The sequence below is a fragment of the Somniosus microcephalus genome, chromosome 21 (assembly GCF_052327205.1).
Source record: "Somniosus microcephalus isolate GS21.2 chromosome 21, FLI_Smic_1.0, whole genome shotgun sequence".
NCBI classification, from domain to species: domain Eukaryota; kingdom Metazoa; phylum Chordata; class Chondrichthyes; order Squaliformes; family Somniosidae; genus Somniosus; species Somniosus microcephalus.
In genome coordinates, this window is record NC_141007.1 from 76150477 (window position 1) to 76168101 (window position 17625).

A 17625-nucleotide genomic window follows, 5' to 3' on the forward strand; every position below is an offset into this window, starting at 1 on the left:
TCCCAGGGCAGGTACAGCACGGGTTAGATACAGAGTAAAGCTCCCTCTACACTGTCCCATCAAACACTCCCAGGACAGGTACAGCACGGGTTAGATACAGAGTAAAGCTCCCTCTACACTGTCCCATCAAACACTCCCAGGGCAGGTACAGCACGGGTTAGATACAGAGTAAAGCTCCCTCTACACTGTCCCTTCAAACACTCCCAGGGCAGGTACAGCACGGGTTAGATGCAGAGTAAAGCTCCCTCTACACTGTCCCTTCAAACACTCCCAGGGCAGGTACAGCACGGGTTAGATACAGAGTAAAGCTCCCTCTACACTGTCCCATCAAACACTCCCAGGGCAGGTACAGCACAGGTTAGATACAGAGTAAAGCTCCCTCTACACTGTCCCATCAAACACTCCCAGGGCAGGTACAGCACGGGTTAGATACAGAGTAAATCTCCCTCTACACTGTCCCATCAAACACTCCCAGGGCAGGTACAGCACGGGTTAGATGCAGAGAAAAGCTCCCTCTACACTGTCCCTTCAAACACTCCCAGGGCAGGTACAGCACGGGTTAGATACAGAGTAAAGCGCCCTCTACACTGTCCCATCAAACACTCCCAGGGCAGGTACAGCACGGGTTAGATACAGAGTAAAGCTCCTTCTACACTGTCCCATCAAACACTCCCATGGCAGGTACAGCACGGGTTAGATACAGAGTAAAGCTCCCTCTACACTGTCCCATCAAACACTCCCAGGGCAGGTGCAGCACGGGTTAGATACAGAGTAATGCTCCCACTACACTGTCCAATCAAACACTCCCAGGACAGGTACAGCACGGGTTAGATACAGAGTAAAGCTCCTTCTACACTGCCTCATCAAACACTCCCAGCGCAGGTACAGCACAGGTTAGATATAGAGTAATGCTCCCTCTGCACTGTCCCATTAAACACTCCCAGGGCAGGTACAGCACGGGTTAGATACAGAGTAAAGCTCCCTCTACACTGTCCCATCAAACATTCCCAGGACAGGTACAGCACGGGTTAGATACAGAGTAAAGCGCCCTCTGCACTGTCCCATCAAACACTCCCAGGGCAGGTACAGCATGGGTTCAATACAGAGTAAAGCTCCCTCTACACTGTCCCATCAAACAATCCCAGAGCAGGTACAGCAGGGGTTCGATCCAGAGTTAAGCTCCCTCTACACTGTCCCTTCAAACACTCCCAGGGCAGGTGCAGCACGGGTTAGATACAGAGTAAAGCTCCCTCTACACTGTCCCATTCAACACTCCCAGGGCAGGTACAGCAGGGGTTAGATACAGAGTAAAGCTCCCACTACACTGTCCCATCAAACAGTCCCAGGGCAGGTACAGCAGGGATTAGATACAGAGTAAAGCTCCCTCTACACAGTCCCATCAAACACTCCCAGGGCAGGTACAGCACAGGTTAGGTACAGAGTAAAGCTCCCTCTACACTATCCCATCAAACACTCCCAGGGCAGGTACAGCATGGGTTAGATACAGAGTAAAGCTCCCTCTACACTGTCCCTTCAAACACTCCCAGGACAGGTACAGCACGGGTTAGATACAGAGTAAAGCTCCCTCTACACTGCCCCATCCAGCATTCCCAGGGCAGGTACAGCACGGGTTAGATACAGAGTAAAGCTCCCTTCTACACTGTCCCATCAAACACTCCCAGGGCAGGTACAGCACGGGTTAGATGTAGAGTAAAGCTCCCTCTACACTGTCCCATCAAACACTCCCAGCGCAGGTACAGCACGGGTTAGGTACAGAGACAAGCTCCCTCTACACTGTCCCATCAAACACTCCCAGGGCAGGTACAGCAGGGATTAGATACAGAGTAAAGCTCCCTCTACACTGTCCCATCAAACACTGCCAGGGCAGGTACAGCATGGGTTCAATACAGAGTAAAGCTCCCTCTACACTGTCCCATCAAACACTCCCAGGAGAGGTACAGCACAGGTTAGATGCAGCGTAAAGCTCCCTCTACACTGTCCCACCAAACACTCCCAGGGCAGGTACAGCACGGGTTTGATACAGAGTAAAGCTCCCTCTACACTGTCCCATCAAACACTCCCAGGGCAGGTACAGCACGGGTTAGATACAGAGTAAAGCTCCCTCTACACTGTCCCATCAAACACTCCCAGGGGAGGTACAGCACGGGTTAGATACAGAGTAAAGCTCCCTCTACACTGTCCCATCAAACACTCCCAGGGCAGGTACAGCACGGATTAGATACAAAGTAAAGCTCCCTCTGCACTGTCCCATCAAACACTCCCAGGCCAGGTACATCACGGGTTAGATACAGAGTAAAGCTCCCTCTGCACTGTCCCATCAAACACTCCCAGGGCTGTTTGGAACCCAGCTCTTAAAAGACGTTGCGTTCCTTCCTGCTATTTGTCTTCATAGAATCTTAAAACCCAGAAGGATGCCATTCAGCCCATTGTGTCTGTGATAGAGCGATCCTGTCTTGTTTTGCACACTTTGTACAAAAATAATAACTTGCAGGACAACGGAGTATTACAGTTTAACTCTTTTAATAAGCATCAGGTCTGATCTTACTCATAACAGCACAGTGGAGATGAGGTGGCGTTAGGATCCTTAGCCTGGGTCTTCAAAACAATAGTAGTCCTTACAGATGCCTGCAGGCCAATGACAACTCAGCATGTGATCACATGTGAATATAATAGGTATTCCTTACAGATGCCTGCGGGCCAATTATTATTCAATATGCAAATGTTACATCGCCTTTCTTTTAAAAGAAAAATGTTATGCATTACTTTTACACCTTTCTTCTACATAATGTTCTCGGTAGCATAAACATATAAATAAACTCAGCATTTAACTAGCACTGAAAACATCTCAACATTTCAATAACGTTGTACAGTTTTTTTTTAGAGCAGCGATCCGCCTACACCCTTTGACAGTTCACAAGTCAAGGATTACTCTAGGCTTGACCTCTCGTCCCGACCTTGTGTGGTATGGAACTGAGCATGCTCCTGAATCAGTCAACAAATCAGGTTCAGGTTTAGGTTCAAGTAAGTATGATGTGTTTTGTGTATTGCTCTGTTCATCACACTCTGTTGAACTGACCCTCTCGTCGGAATGACGGTGTTGTTTCTTGGTGTTCAGGAGGTGCCTGTGATTGTGGCGGTACACCTGTCCTTCTGGGGTGCGGACGTGATACGATCGCTCAGTGTCAGCTGGCTGGATGACGACTGCTGGCTTCCAGTAGTCATGCTCCTGGATTCTGACGGATTCTCCATTGTGCAGCGGCGGCAGTAGTCTAGCTGACCTGTCATAGTATCTCTTTTGGTGTTGCTGTCTCTGTACACGTTTTGCATGCACTTGCTTGCAGCTGACGACCTCTGGCTGCAGCTGCTGGTTGGTGCTTGGAAGGATTGAGCGAAGTCTGCGGCTCATCAACAGCTGTGCTGGTGACTTGAAGTTGTCAACCGGAGTGTTGTGGTACTCAAGGAGACTGATGTAGGGGTCTCTTTTGTCCACTTTGACTTTGTCCATGAGTGTTTTTGCAATCTGGACAGTTTTTTCAGCAAGGCCATTACTTTGAGGGTAATGTGGGCTTGATGTGACATGTGTGAAATCCCATGCCTTGGCAAAGGACTCGAACTCTTTTGATTTGTATTGGGGGCCATTGTCTGAGATGAAAGTCTCTACCATGCCATGCCTGGCAAAGGCTGCCTTTAGCTTGTGGATCACAGCTGCAGATGTGGTGCTGTGAAGCTTGTCCAGTTCAAAAAATCTGCTGTAATAATCAACAGTCACTATGTAGTCCTCGTTGTTCCATGTGAACAGATCCGTTACCGCGACCTGCCAGGGCCTGTCTGGGATACGGTGAGGTATCATGGGCTCTTTGACATTTGATGGGCGGCGTTCTAGACAAATGGAACATTTTCCAACAATGTCCTCAATGTGTTTGCACATTCCGGGCCAAAACATAATGTCACATGCTCTTTTGTTTGCATTTTTCCATGCCCATATGTCCAGCATGAATTTTTGTCAACATCGCTTCTCTGAGACTGGTAGGAATGATGATTTTCTCCCCTTTGAAGACAATTCCGTTGATTTGTGACAGTTCGTCTCTCTGGTTCCAGAATTCAGATATGCTCTGAGGGCATTTCCTCCTTTCCTCAGGCCATCCTTCATGTATGACTTTGCTCAGCAGTGTGAGTTGTGCATCTTTCTCTGTTCTTGCTCAGATCTCCTTCAGTTTTGAGTCACTCACAGGTAAGCTGTTGTACATCATGTGCACCTGCACATCCATGCCTTCACTGAGGCTGCTGTCCTGGTAGGTAACAGACTTTCTGAAGAGCGTGTCTGTGACAGGAATGTCTTTGCCTGGACGGTGAATGATTGTGAAGTCGTACTTCTGTAGCTGAAGGATCATTCTCTGTAGCCTTGGTGGGGCTGCGGCTAGTGGTTTCCTCATGATTGACTCGAGGGGCTTGTGGTCGGATTCCACAATGACTTGTCGGCCATAGACGTACTGGTGGAAATGCTTACATCCAAACAGGATTGCATATAGCTCTTTCTCGATTTGAGCATAGTTGATTTCACTGTCTGTGAGAGATCTGGAAGCATAGCCGATGGGCTTTCCTTCTTGCAGTAATACTGCGCCTAGTCCGTACTTTGACGTGTCCACTTGTAGTCTGAGCTCTTTGTTGGGGTCGAAGTAGGCAAGAACTGGTCCTGGTTCTCTGGTGATTAGGTCTTTCATTTTCTGAAATGCTGTGTCATGTTGTTTGTCCCACAGGAACTCATTGGATTGTTTGAGCAACTGACGCATGGGTGCGTTGATTTCGGAGAGGCTCGGGGCAAACTTGGCTAAGTAGTTAACCATGCCTAGTACTGTCTCTAGCTCTGCGCGGTTCTTCGGCGGCTCCATCTTCTTGATGGCGGAGATTTTCTCTGGATCCGGCTTAATGCCATCAGTTGAGAGGCGATGCCCGAAATAACTGATCTCGGTGGATCCGATTATGCTTTTCTCGGGGTTGAGCTGGATACCTTTCTCCCATGAACTTTGTAGTATCGCACAGAGGTTCTTGTCATGTTCCTCTCTATTCCTACCATAGATGAGGATGTCGTCTACGATTGCGACTACTCCATCGAGGCCTTCATAGGTTTGGTCGATCTTCCACTGGAATTCATCCTGAGCTGAGATAAGACCAAATGGTAAACGCAGAAATTGGTAGCGTCCAAATGGTGTGTTGAACGTTGTTAGCTTAGATGACTCTTCCGTGAGCTTGATAGTCCAGTATCCTGATCGTGCGTCCATTACACTGAAGTAACGTGCTCCCACTAGCTTGGGTGTGATGTCATCTATCGTTGGTAGAGGGTAGTGAGGGCGTTTGATAGCCTTGTTCAAATCTCTGGGGTCGAGACAGACTCTGAGCTTGCCTGTACGTGGTTTCTCAACCACTACTAACGCGTTGACCCACTCTGTCGGTTCTGTTTCCTGGACGATGATTTCTGTATTCTCCATGCTCTGCAGCTCCTTCTTCAGGTGACTATGTAGAGCAAGGGGTATCCTTCTCGGTGGGCAAACCACAGGGGTTGCTGCTGGGTCAAGGTGAATAGTGCATTCACCTGGGAATAGTCCGATTCCTTTGAAAACATCAGCAAACTCCTCCATGACTGTCTGCTTCTCAACTGGTGCTGTCAATGATAGCACTAGCTTGTTGAGGTCCATGTCTAAACATGCCTTTAGACCTAGCACTGGAGGTGCTTGAGTGTCAACAATGTAAAAGTCCAACATCATGTCACTTTCTTTGTACTTGCATTTCATCACACATGTGCCTTTTACAATGAGCTGCTCACCCCCATAGCTGGTCAGTCTGCATGAGGTGGGCTGTAGCTCACACTCATCCTTCAAGCTGTGATACTCACTCAGAGGAATTACATTAACCTGAGATCCAGTGTCTAGTTTAATCCTAAGCTCTGTGCCCTGTTTTCCTATCTCAATATCGGCAAAGGCTTGCTCAGCCCCTGAAATCTGTTTTTTCTGTGACACAGAATCAATAAACAGTTCCTCTGCATTTGGCTCTCTATCTGGCATTTGGCTGTCACTCACTGTGTGCACTTTTTTTCCGAAAACAGTCCTGCAAACTTTAGCAAAGTGCTTCCATTTACCACATTGCCTTCCTTTGGCAGGGCAATGCTCCTTTTCTCCATGCATCTTGTTTCCACAATATCCACAGTTTTTGAAGCGTTTTATGTCTGCGTCGCTCATTTTTAGAACTCTCTCTGTTCTTTCTGTTCTGAAACACGCTCTCTGGGTGGTGTTCTTTGGTGTGTGTCTATTAACTGTGTGCACTGTCTGTTCATTTGAACTGCTCGTGGCACCGGTTATGGTTTTCAACTGTGCTTGGGCTATCTCGTGCAATCTAGCTATGTCCATAGCTTTGTCCAGCGTTAGCCCAGACCCAACATTCAAAAGTTTCTCTCTCACTTTAGCTGAATGTATTCCAAACACGATGCGGTCTCTGACCATCTCATCTTTATCTGAATATTCACAGTCATTTACCAGCAGTTTTAACTCAGTCACAAACTGTTCAAACGACTCACTAGTTCCTTGTACTTTCTCCTGAAACTTGTACCTAGCGAATATCGTATTTGTCTTGGGCATCACATATGCTTCAAAACGGTCAAAATAACTTTTCAGTACCTTTGCTTCATCTGCGGTGAGAGACCATGGGCTAAAAATTCGGTGGCATCGCGTTTGGGGCGCCAAGCTCGCCTGGGCGCCGGAAGTTCTGCCCCGGAAGGAGCCGGGAGCGCCAGCCCGATATTCAGTTTGAGTGCCCCAAGAGGGATGCGGGGCGCTGCTGGGCGCTCCGCGTCCCTCTTGGGGCGCTGAAACTGAATATCGCAGCGCAACGTGCCGCAGTGCCACACGCTGCGGCACGGCGCGCTGCGGTACTGCAGGCCTTCCTCCCCTTCTTAAAGGGGGAGGGGCCTGCACCAGCGCGATCACCGATCACGAGTGCCGGCAAAAGAGCCCGGCACCGAGGAGAAATGCCGGGCTCTCGGGACACAGCCGGCACTGCCGGAGGCGGGGGGGGGATCAGGAGGCTGGGGAGGGCGGCGCGTGGAGGTGCTGGCAGGCGGCCACCGAAAAAAGTGGCCACCCCGCACCTCCCCCTTAATTTGCGCCACTACTGCCACAGGTAGGTCCCCCTGAACCGGTCGCGATTTGCGACCGGCCCTACAGGGGGGTGCGTGACCCAATATCGTGTTCGGAGCGGTAGCATGGGGCTGCACACACCGATGACATCATCGGTGGTGGCGCAGCGCTACAGGCTAACGCTGCCATTAGCGCCCCGCTAAATATCGCTGGAGGCGTGGCCAGTGGCGCTAAAGCCACTGAGTGCCCTCTTTAGGTGCTAACTGGTGGCACAGCCCACTGAATTTCTAGACCCATGTGTTAAAAATGTCTCTCCCTTTTTCTCCGATCCACAGGAGTAGGTAGCTGCATCTTTCTTCCTCCCCTTTGCTTTTCAACGGACCCGAGAACGTCAACTCCACGTGTTGCTTGAACTTGCTCCATTCTCTATGTAAGTTCAAAGATTCCCAGTTCATTCGAGGTAAGGGAGCTCCAACGATGTCCATTTCAAATCCCTGTTCTGACACCATGTCTTGTTTTGCACACTTTATGCAAAACTAATAAATTGCAGGACAACGGAGTATTACAGTTTAACTCTTTTAATAAGCATCAGGTCTGATCTTATTCATAACAGCACAGTGGAGAAAAGATGGTGTTAGGACCCCTAGCCTGGGTCTTCAAAACAATCGTAGTCCTTACAGATGCCTGCAGGCCAATGACAACTCAGCATGTGATCACATGTGAATATAATAGGTATTCCTTACAGATGCCTGTGGGCCAATGATAATTCAATATGCAAATGTTACAGATCCCTTTAATCCCACTGCCTTGCATAGCCCTGAAAATTTTCTCCTCTCCAAGTATTTATCCAATTCCTTATTGAAAGTTACTGTTGAATCTGCTCCCACCACCCTTTCAGGCAGCGCATTCCAGATCACAACAAATCGCTGCGTAAAAAAATCTCCCAGGATAAATACGTGAAAGGGAAAAATTTTGTAAGTCTATGGGGAAACAGTAGGGGAGTGGGACTAATTGGAGAGCTCTTTCAAAGAGCCGGCACAGGCACTATGGGCCGAATGGCCTCCTCCTGTGCTGTATTATTCTATGATTTACCAACCTTAGTTACCATCTACTAACTTAAGCAGGAATCTACCAACCTCAGTGACAGTCTTAACTTCAGCACCAGCAATATGTTTCACATTAAGTAAGTAAATAAAAAATAATAAATGTATATGTTTAATTGTACAACTAATACATACAGAAAAAATACTTGCGTTATGTTACAGGGGGTCCATGGAATTTTTATAATATGGGAGGGGGGCCTCAGAAGCAAAATGGTTGAGAACCCCTGGTGTAGGGGGAGCTTCACTGTGTAACTAACCCATGCTGTCCCTGCCCTGGGAGCTGCAGTTATACAGGGCTTTGATGTGACCACACCTGGAGTATTGGGCACAGTTCTGGTCTCCTTACCTAAGGAAGGATATACTTGCCATAGAGGGAGTGCAACGAAGGTTCACCAGACTGGTTCCTGGGATGGGGGGATTGTCCTATGAGGAGAGATTGAGTAGACTAGGCCTATATTTTCGAGTTTAGAAGAATGAGAGGTGATCTCATTGAGATGTATAAAATTCTGAGGGGGATTGACAGGGGAGATGCTGAGAGGTTGTTTCCCCTGGCTGGAGTGTCTAGAACTAGGGGTCACAGTCTCAGGATAAGGGGTCGGCCATTTAAGACTGAGATGAGGAGGAAATTCTTCACTCAGGGGGTGGTGAATCTTTGGAATTCTCTGCCCCAGAGGGCTGTGGAGGCTGAATCATTGAGTATATTCAAGGCTGAGATCAACAGATTTTTGGACTTGAGGGGAATCGAGGGATATGGAGATCGGATGGGAAGGTGGGGTTGAGGTCAATGATCAGCCATGATCTCATTGAATGGGGGAGCAGGCTCGAGGGGCCGTGTGGCCCACTCCTGCTCCGAATTCTTCTGTTCTTATGTTTGATGGGACAGTGCAGAGGGAGCTTTATTCTGTATCACTAACTTCTCTGACTCTGACTGTTGAGCACAAATTCACAAAAGGAATTGCTAAAGTATTGTCCACTGTTTGATTACTTTCCACAAAGGGACTATCTATGCCAAAATTTCACACAACAGCTGCAGTGACTCAGCAACGGTGATTGTGACAATATAAACCAATATTTCAACTACAGTCAGTGAAATACCAATATATAATTTCACCGGAACACATAAATTAATTGTTGCTTGTGGTTCACATGTCAGTAATTGATTGATAATCACTTGTGGAATGGGCTGATTGTTGATATCATGGACTTGATGCCCGTTTGCACCAAGCTCGGAATGTGTGACATCTCTCTCCATTCTAACCATTCTGACCTCTTTACTTTTAACGCTACGATCCTTCTTAGCAAATGTAACCCCACTATTTAAGAAAGGAGGGAGAGAGAAAACGGGGAACTACAGACCAGTTAGCCTGACATCAGTAGTAGGGAAAATGCTAGAATCTATTATTAAGGACGTGGTAACAGGGCACTTAGAAAATAATAATAGGATTGGGCAGAGTCAACATGGATTTATGGAAGGGAAATCGGAATCTGTGTTTTTTGAGGTTGTAACGAGCAGAATAGATAAGGGGGAACCAGTGGATATGATGTATTTGGATTTTCAGAAGGCATTCGATAAGGTGCCACACAAGAGGTTATTCAACAAAATTAGTGCTCATGTGATTGGGGGTAATATACTAGCATGGATTGAGGATTGGTTAACGGACAGAAAACAGAGAGTAGGAATAAACGGGTCATTTTTGGGCTGGCAGGCTGTAACTAGTGGGGTACCGCAAGGATCAGTGCTTGGGCCTCAGCTATTCACAATCTACATCAATGATTTGGATGAAGGGACCAAATGTAATATATCCAAGTTTGCTGATGATACAAAGCTGGGTGGGAATGTAAGTTGCGAGGAGGATGCAAGGAGGCTTCAAGGGGATATAGACAGGCTAAGTGAGTGGGCAAGTACATGGCAAATGGAATATAATGTGGAGAAATGTGAAGTTATCCACTTTGGTAGGAAAAATAGAAAAGCAGAGTATTTTTTAAATGGTGAGAGATTGGGAAATGTTGGTGTTCAGAGGGACCTGGGTGTCCTTGTACCCGAATCACTGAAAGTTAACATGCAGGTACAACAAGCAATTAGGAAAGCAAATGGTATGTTGGCCTTTATTACAAGAGGATTTGAGTATAAGAGTAAAGACGTCTTACTGCAATTATATAGGGCCCTGGTGAGACCACACCTGGAGTATTGTGTACAGCTTTGGTCTCATTGCCTAAGGAAGGATATACTTGCCATAGAGGGAGTGCAACGAAGGTTCACCAGACTGGTTCCTGGGATGGGGGGATTGTCCTATGAGGAGAGATTGAGTAGACTAGGCCTGAATTCTCTAGAGTTTAGAAGAATGAGAGGTGATCTCATTCAAACATACAAAATTCTTACAGGGCTTGACAGGGTAGATGCAGGGAGGATGTTTTCCCTGGCTGGGGAGTCTAGAACCAGGGGTCACAGTCTCAGAGTAAGGGGTCGGCCATTTAGGACTGAGATGAGGAGAAATTTCTTCACTCAGAGGGTGGTGAATCTTTGGAATTCTCTACCACAGAGGGCTGTGGAGACTCAGTCATTGAGTATATTCAAGACAGAGATCGATAGATTTTTGGATGTTAAGGGAATCAAGGGATATGGGGATAGTGCAGGAAGGTGGAGTTGAGGTGGAAGATCAGCCATGATCACATTGAATGGTGGAGCAGGTTCGAGGGGCCGAATGGCCGACTCCTGCTCCAGTTCTTATGTTCTTATGTTGTCGGTGCCTCTAGACTCTCCTCCTACTGTACACCAGACTTCCTGCACCTTGTACCCACTGAGCTGTCTTCTACTTTAACTAGAAATTCAGCCATGCAGCGATTATTTTTCAGGCGCTAAAGGACGCCTAAGCCTCCAATATGGCGGGCAGGAAGTGCACGCTCTTTCGGCCGCCATATTGGTAAAGGCTAGAAAATCAGTGTGCAGCACCCACGCCTGAAGCAGGTGTTAGGCGCTGTGTGAAGGGGCCTGACGCATGACTAAGGCCCCCACTCGGCAAGGCTGCATTTCCCTGAAGCACCAGAGCCGGCTACACCCAGGAAAATCAGGCCTGCTTGCGACCTAACTCTCCCCGATCCCCGCTGCCTACCCCTCGATCCCCACTCCCTCCCGATTCCTACTAGAGGAGTTAGTGAAATATATTATTATATTAATCACTGGTTAGAGCAGTTAGTGAAATACATTATTATATTAATCACTGGTTAGAGGAGTTAGTGAAATATATTATTATATTAATCACTGGTTAGAGCAGTTAGTGAAATACATTATTATATTAATCACTGGTTAGAGGAGTTAGTGAAATACATTATTATATTAATCACTGGTTAGAGGAGTTAGTGAAATACATTATTATATTAATCACTGGTTAGAGGAGTTAGTGAAATACATTATTATATTAATCACTGGTTAGAGGAGTTAGTGAAATACATTATTATATTAATCACTGGTTACAGGAGGAGTTAGTGAAATACATTATTATATTAATCACTGGTTAGAGGAGTTAGTGAAATACATGATTATATTAATCACTGGTTAGAGGAGTTAGTGAAATACATTATTATATTAATCACTGGTTAGAGGAGTTAGTGAAATACATTATTATATTAATCACCGGTTAGAGGAGTTAGTGAAATACATGATTATATTAATCACCGGTTAGAGGAGTTAGTGAAATACATGATTATATTAATCACTGGTTAGATGAGTTAGTGAAATACATTATTATATTAATCACTGGTTACAGGAGGAGTTAGTGAAATACATTATTATATTAATCACCGGTTAGAGGAGTTAGTGAAATACATTATTATATTAATCACTGGTTAGAGGAGTTAGTGAAATACATTATTATATTAATCACTGGTTAGATGAGTTAGTGAAATACATGATTATATTAATCACTGGTTAGAGGAGTTAGTGAAATACATTATTATATTAATCACTGGTTAGAGGAGTTAGTGAAATACATTATTATATTAATCACTGGTTAGATGAGTTAGTGAAATACATTATTATATTAATCACTGGTTCGAGGAGTTAGTGAAATACATTATTATATTAATCACTGGTTAGATGAGTTAGTGAAATACATGATTATATTAATCACTGGTTAGAGGAGTTAGTGAAATACATGATTATATTAATCACCGGTTAGAGGAGTTAGTGAAATACATTATTATATTAATCACCGGTTAGAGGAGTTAGTGAAATACATGATTATATTAATCACTGGTTAGAGGAGTTAGTGAAATACAATATTATATTAATCACTGGTTGGAGGAGTTTCTGACGGTGTTTTATGAGTCGCGGGTTAAAGTGACGATGTGTTACTGAAATACTGCAATGTGATGCAATGGAGCGGAGCCACAGTTGCGAAGCAGCCTGTAAACTGCAAGGGGCTTTCCCCGGGTGCGGGGTGCGGACTCCGGGCAATGGGCTGGCGGCGTTGTTCAGGATCGGGATTCGCTCCCGGGATGTTGATGCTGGCTGGGATTGTCTGCCTCCTGCTGGTCTAGGCTGGGATAACACGCACCGCCGTTCACAATCCTTCCTGCAATGCTGCACAATGGTTATTGACGGATATTTATTTGTGTGGGGGATGGGGGTTACTCTTCTGTTTGATCGAGGGAGGTGGGGCTGTGTAAAGATTGTGTGGGCAGTGTGTGCGTGTGACAGTGGGCACAGTGCTGAGCTGGGACAATGGGCAGTGGGTACAGTGCTGAGCTGGGACAGTGGGCAGTGGACACAGTGCTGAGCTGGGACAGTGGGCAGTGGGTACAGTGCCGAGCTGGGACAGTGGGCAGTGGGCACAGTGCTGAGCTGGGACAGTGGGCAGTGGACACAGTGCTGAGCTGGGACAGTGGGCAGTGGGCACAGTGCTGAGCTGGGACAGTGGGCAGTGGGCACAGTGCTGAGCTGGGACAGTGGGCAGTGGGCACAGTGCTGAGCTGGGACAGTGGGCAGTGGGCACAGTGCTGAGCTGGGACAGTGGGCAGTGGGCACAGTGCTGAGCTGGGACAGTGGGCAGTGGACACAGTGCTGAGCTGGGACAGTGGGCACAGTGCTGAGCTGGGACAGTGGACAGTGGGCACAGTGCCGAGCTGGGACAGTGGGCAGTGGGCACAGTGCTGAGCTGGGACAGTGGGCACAGTGCTGAGCTGGGACAGTGGGCAGTGGACACAGTGCTGAGCTGGGACAGTGGGCAGTGGGCACAGTGCTGAGCTGGGACAGTGGGCAGTGGGCACAGTGCTGAGCTGGGACAGTGGGCAGTGGACACAGTGCTGAGCTGGGACAGTGGGCAGTGGACACAGTGCTGATCTGGGACAGTGGGCAGTGGACACAGTGCTGAGCTGGGACAGTGGGCAGTGGACACAGTGCTGATCTGGGACAGTGGGCAGTGGACACAATGCTGAGCTGGGACAGTGGGCAGTGGACACAATGCTGAGCTGGGACAGTGGGCACAGTGCTGAGCTGGGACAGTGGGCAGTGGACACAGTGCCGAGCTGGGACAGTGGGCAGTGGGCACAGTGCTGAGCTGGGACAGTGGGCAGTGGACACAGTGCTGAGCTGGGGCAGTGGGCAGTGGGCACAGTGCTGAACTGGGACAGTGGGCAGTGGGCACAGTGCTGAACTGGGGCAGTGGGCACAGTGCTGAGCTGGGACAGTGGGCAGTGGGCACAGTGCTGAGCTGGTGCTGGGGCTGCTGCCAGTGCTGGAGCCGGAGTGGGCACTGGAGGGGAGCAGGCAGCTCAAAGGCTCGAGTTCCGCTTGTCTCAGGCTGCAGACTCTCTCCCCGCCATCACAGGCCCACAACTCAACTATAGAAGGTAGAACAAACAGGGCGAGATATTGACGGCCCAGCTCACCTCTCCCCGCAATTTACAACAGCCCCACTCACACACACACCCCTCCCCTCTCCCCCTCTCTCAATCTCTCCCCCCCTCTAACTGTCTCTCTCTCCCAATCTCCCCCTTTTCCTCCTTCCCTTTCTCCCCTTTTCCCTCTCCCCTCTCTCTCCCTCTCTCTCTCTCTCCCTCTCCCCCCTCTCTCTCTACTTCTACCGTGATATCCCCATACACATTTCCCCCAAAAACTAGACATTAAATACAATATTGTAGGGTGGGCCATGCACCTCATTCATAGGAAATTGCCTTTTAAACTCGTGGGCATTAAGGATTTATTTCTATGTCTGACTGTCCTGCTTCTAAACAGACCTATGTTCAGTTTGGTTCTAAATCATTGAAACCCCGGGTACGAATGTAATACTAAGAAAACTGGAAATGTTTCCCCAAGACTTTCAATTATATTTAGAATATTTAAACGCAAGTTACAGGGAGAGATCAACATCAGGAATTAAATCATAAACTTATCACAAGGAGGATTGTTTCACATGTTTCACATGATACCTTCAAAAACACACTCACCCCACACTCACACACTCACCCCACACTCACACACTCACCCTCACACACTCATCCTCACACACTCACACACTCACCCCACACTCACACACTCACCCTCACACACTCACCCTCACACACTCACCCCACACTCACCCCACACTCACACACTCACCCCACACTCACACACTCACCCTCACACACTCATCCCACACTCACCTCACACTCACACCACCCTCACCCTCACACAATCACACACTCACCCCACACTCACCCTCGCACACTCACCCTCACACACTCACACACTCGCCCCACACTCACCCTCACACCCTCACACACTCACCCCACACTCACAAACTCACCCCACACTTACCCTCACACACTCACCCCACACTCACACACTCACCCCACACTCACCCCACACTCACCCTCACACACTCACCCTCACACACTCACACACTCACCCTCACACCCTCACCCTCACACACTCACCCTCACACACTCATCCCACACTCACACACTCACCCCACTCACCCTCACACACTCACCCTCACACACTCACCCTACACTCACACACTCAGACACACTCAGACACTCACCCCACACTCACCCTCACACCCTCACACACTCAGACACACTCGCACAGACACACACACACACACTCACTCACACTCACTCACACTCACACAGACACACTCACCCACACTCACTCACACAGACACACTCACACACACTCACTCACACTCACTCTCAGTCACTCACACTCATACTCACACTCACCCCACACTCACAATCACACAGATATCTGGGCTTTATTCAGGGAGCAGTCTCCACTCTCTATCAGAAGATGGCTGGGTTTGATCGCGATGCGGTTCCTGCGGCACGATTGTTCTACCGGGACTGAGCTGGCAGACTGAGAGGGAGAGGGTGCGAAGTATGAAAGTCTTTTCCTGGCAGCGGATTGGCGTCGATTGCCGAAGGCAGGCGCCCATTGCCTGGGCACAGCTTTCAGCCCCTCTCCCGGTGTTCCTGGGATCAGCCCCTGAGCACAGAGCAACAGGAGAGGGAGAGGGTCGGGGGGGAGGTGGGGGGTCCTCTCCCAGCTGGAATCCAAACCTTTACTCTCTCTAGCTTGTCTTTTTACAAGGGAGGGGATTCATTCCTCCCTCACTTCTTACTCCATCAATACAGATACACATAAAACACCAGCAATACAATCTCGGCTCATTTATCTCCTTGTTTCCATATTTGAAATGGAACCGGATTAATTTGATGCCCTTCTGCACAACTTTTGGTTTCCAATGAACAGACATAATAACAGCTTATAAATGCATCACAGAGCGACACCACATACACTCACAAAGCGTCCTTACCTGAAATGCAGACATAAAAATTAGCCTGCAGAATAAAAATTAATTCCCAAATGATCTCCATCCTCTGCAGGCTCTGTGTTTGCGCTGAGCAGGTTGTCTTATTGCCTCGATTTATTTATATTTAATCCGAGTACATCACGACAGCCCGGTAAAAGTGCAGAGAGCAGACACACAATCCCCGACACAATGTGGATTTAGAGTCCCGAGTCCTTTAACAACGAGCCGGAGTGTGTCTTGGGCGTACTTCCGTGGTCCAGCAACACTGGAGTGTCATCCCGGACTGGACCCTGTGCTGCCGGCCGGCCCACTGACCCCGTCTCACCGCCGAGCCCAGCAAACAGGAGCAGCAAAAAACCTCACTCCCAACAACACTGGCCACAAACTTCCTCAGGCTCCGCCGCTGCAACTTCCCTGGAAAGGACTGGTTCCCCCAGACGGCGAATTCACTGCCTCCTCCTCCCAATAGCACAGGATTCCTGCAATGAGAGAGAGAGAGAGAGAGAGAGAGACAGAGAGAGAGAGAGAGAGGCTGAGACAGAGAGAGAGAGGCTGTCAGCACCGGCACCTGCCGGCTCAACCTCAGAATCAGCATCGGCATCAGCAAACCCCCAAACCCCTCACTCACACAATCAAACTCACTCAAACTCAATCACTCAAACTCACACACACACTCACTCACAAACCCTCACTCACAATCACTCACACGCAATCACACACTCACTCATAATCACTCACTCACAAACACTCACAAACTCTCACACACTCACACTCACACACACTCACTCATAAGCACATACATACACTCACAATCACTGACCCACACACACTGATTCACACTCATTCACACATGCACACTCACACACAAACACTCACTCAGACACACACATGCACACACACTCACTAACACACATTCACTCACACTCACACACACAATCACAGTCACACAAACTCACACTCACACACACACACTCACACTCACACACACACTCACTCACACAATGAGTCATTCACACTCACAGAAGCTGACTCACACAGACACACACTCACTCACATTCACACTCACACACACTCACTCACCACTCACAGACACTCACTCACACAATCGCACACATTCACTCACTCACACACACACACTCACCAACATTCACACTCAATTGCACACACTCACACTCAATCACTCACACACACACTCACTCACACGCACTCTTACACACATTCACTCACACACACACACTCACACATTCACTGACACATACACAATCACTCACATACACTCACTCACGCACACACTCACACACTCACTCACACGCAGTCACACACATACTCACTCACATGCACACACACTCACACATTCACTGACACACACTCACAATGACACACACACACATGGACAAATCACTCACATACACTCACTCACACACACACTCACACAAGTTCACACACTCACACACACACACACACTTACTCACACTCACACACATGCACTCACACTCACACACACACACTCTCACACACTCGCACACTGCCACACACACTCACAATCACTCACATTCACACGCTCACACGCACACACTCATGCAC

The 17625-nt window shown here is 48.2% G+C and overlaps 1 protein-coding gene across 2 annotated transcripts in view; it reads right to left on the minus strand.

Annotated features, from left to right (window-relative positions):
* LOC147102982 (carbonic anhydrase-related protein 10) overlaps positions 1-16635 on the minus strand; it is a 908938-nt gene extending 892303 nt beyond the window's left edge. Inside the window, exon 1 of one of the 2 annotated variants that reach the window (XM_085964066.1) lies at positions 16045-16635. In XM_085964066.1, the coding sequence (XP_085820192.1) occupies positions 16045-16105 (61 nt within the window). In that variant the 5' untranslated portion in view covers positions 16106-16635. The remainder of the gene's footprint in view (positions 1-16044) is intronic. The other variant, XM_085964067.1, reaches the window with a different exon arrangement.
* Positions 16636-17625: the final 990 nt, after the last annotated feature.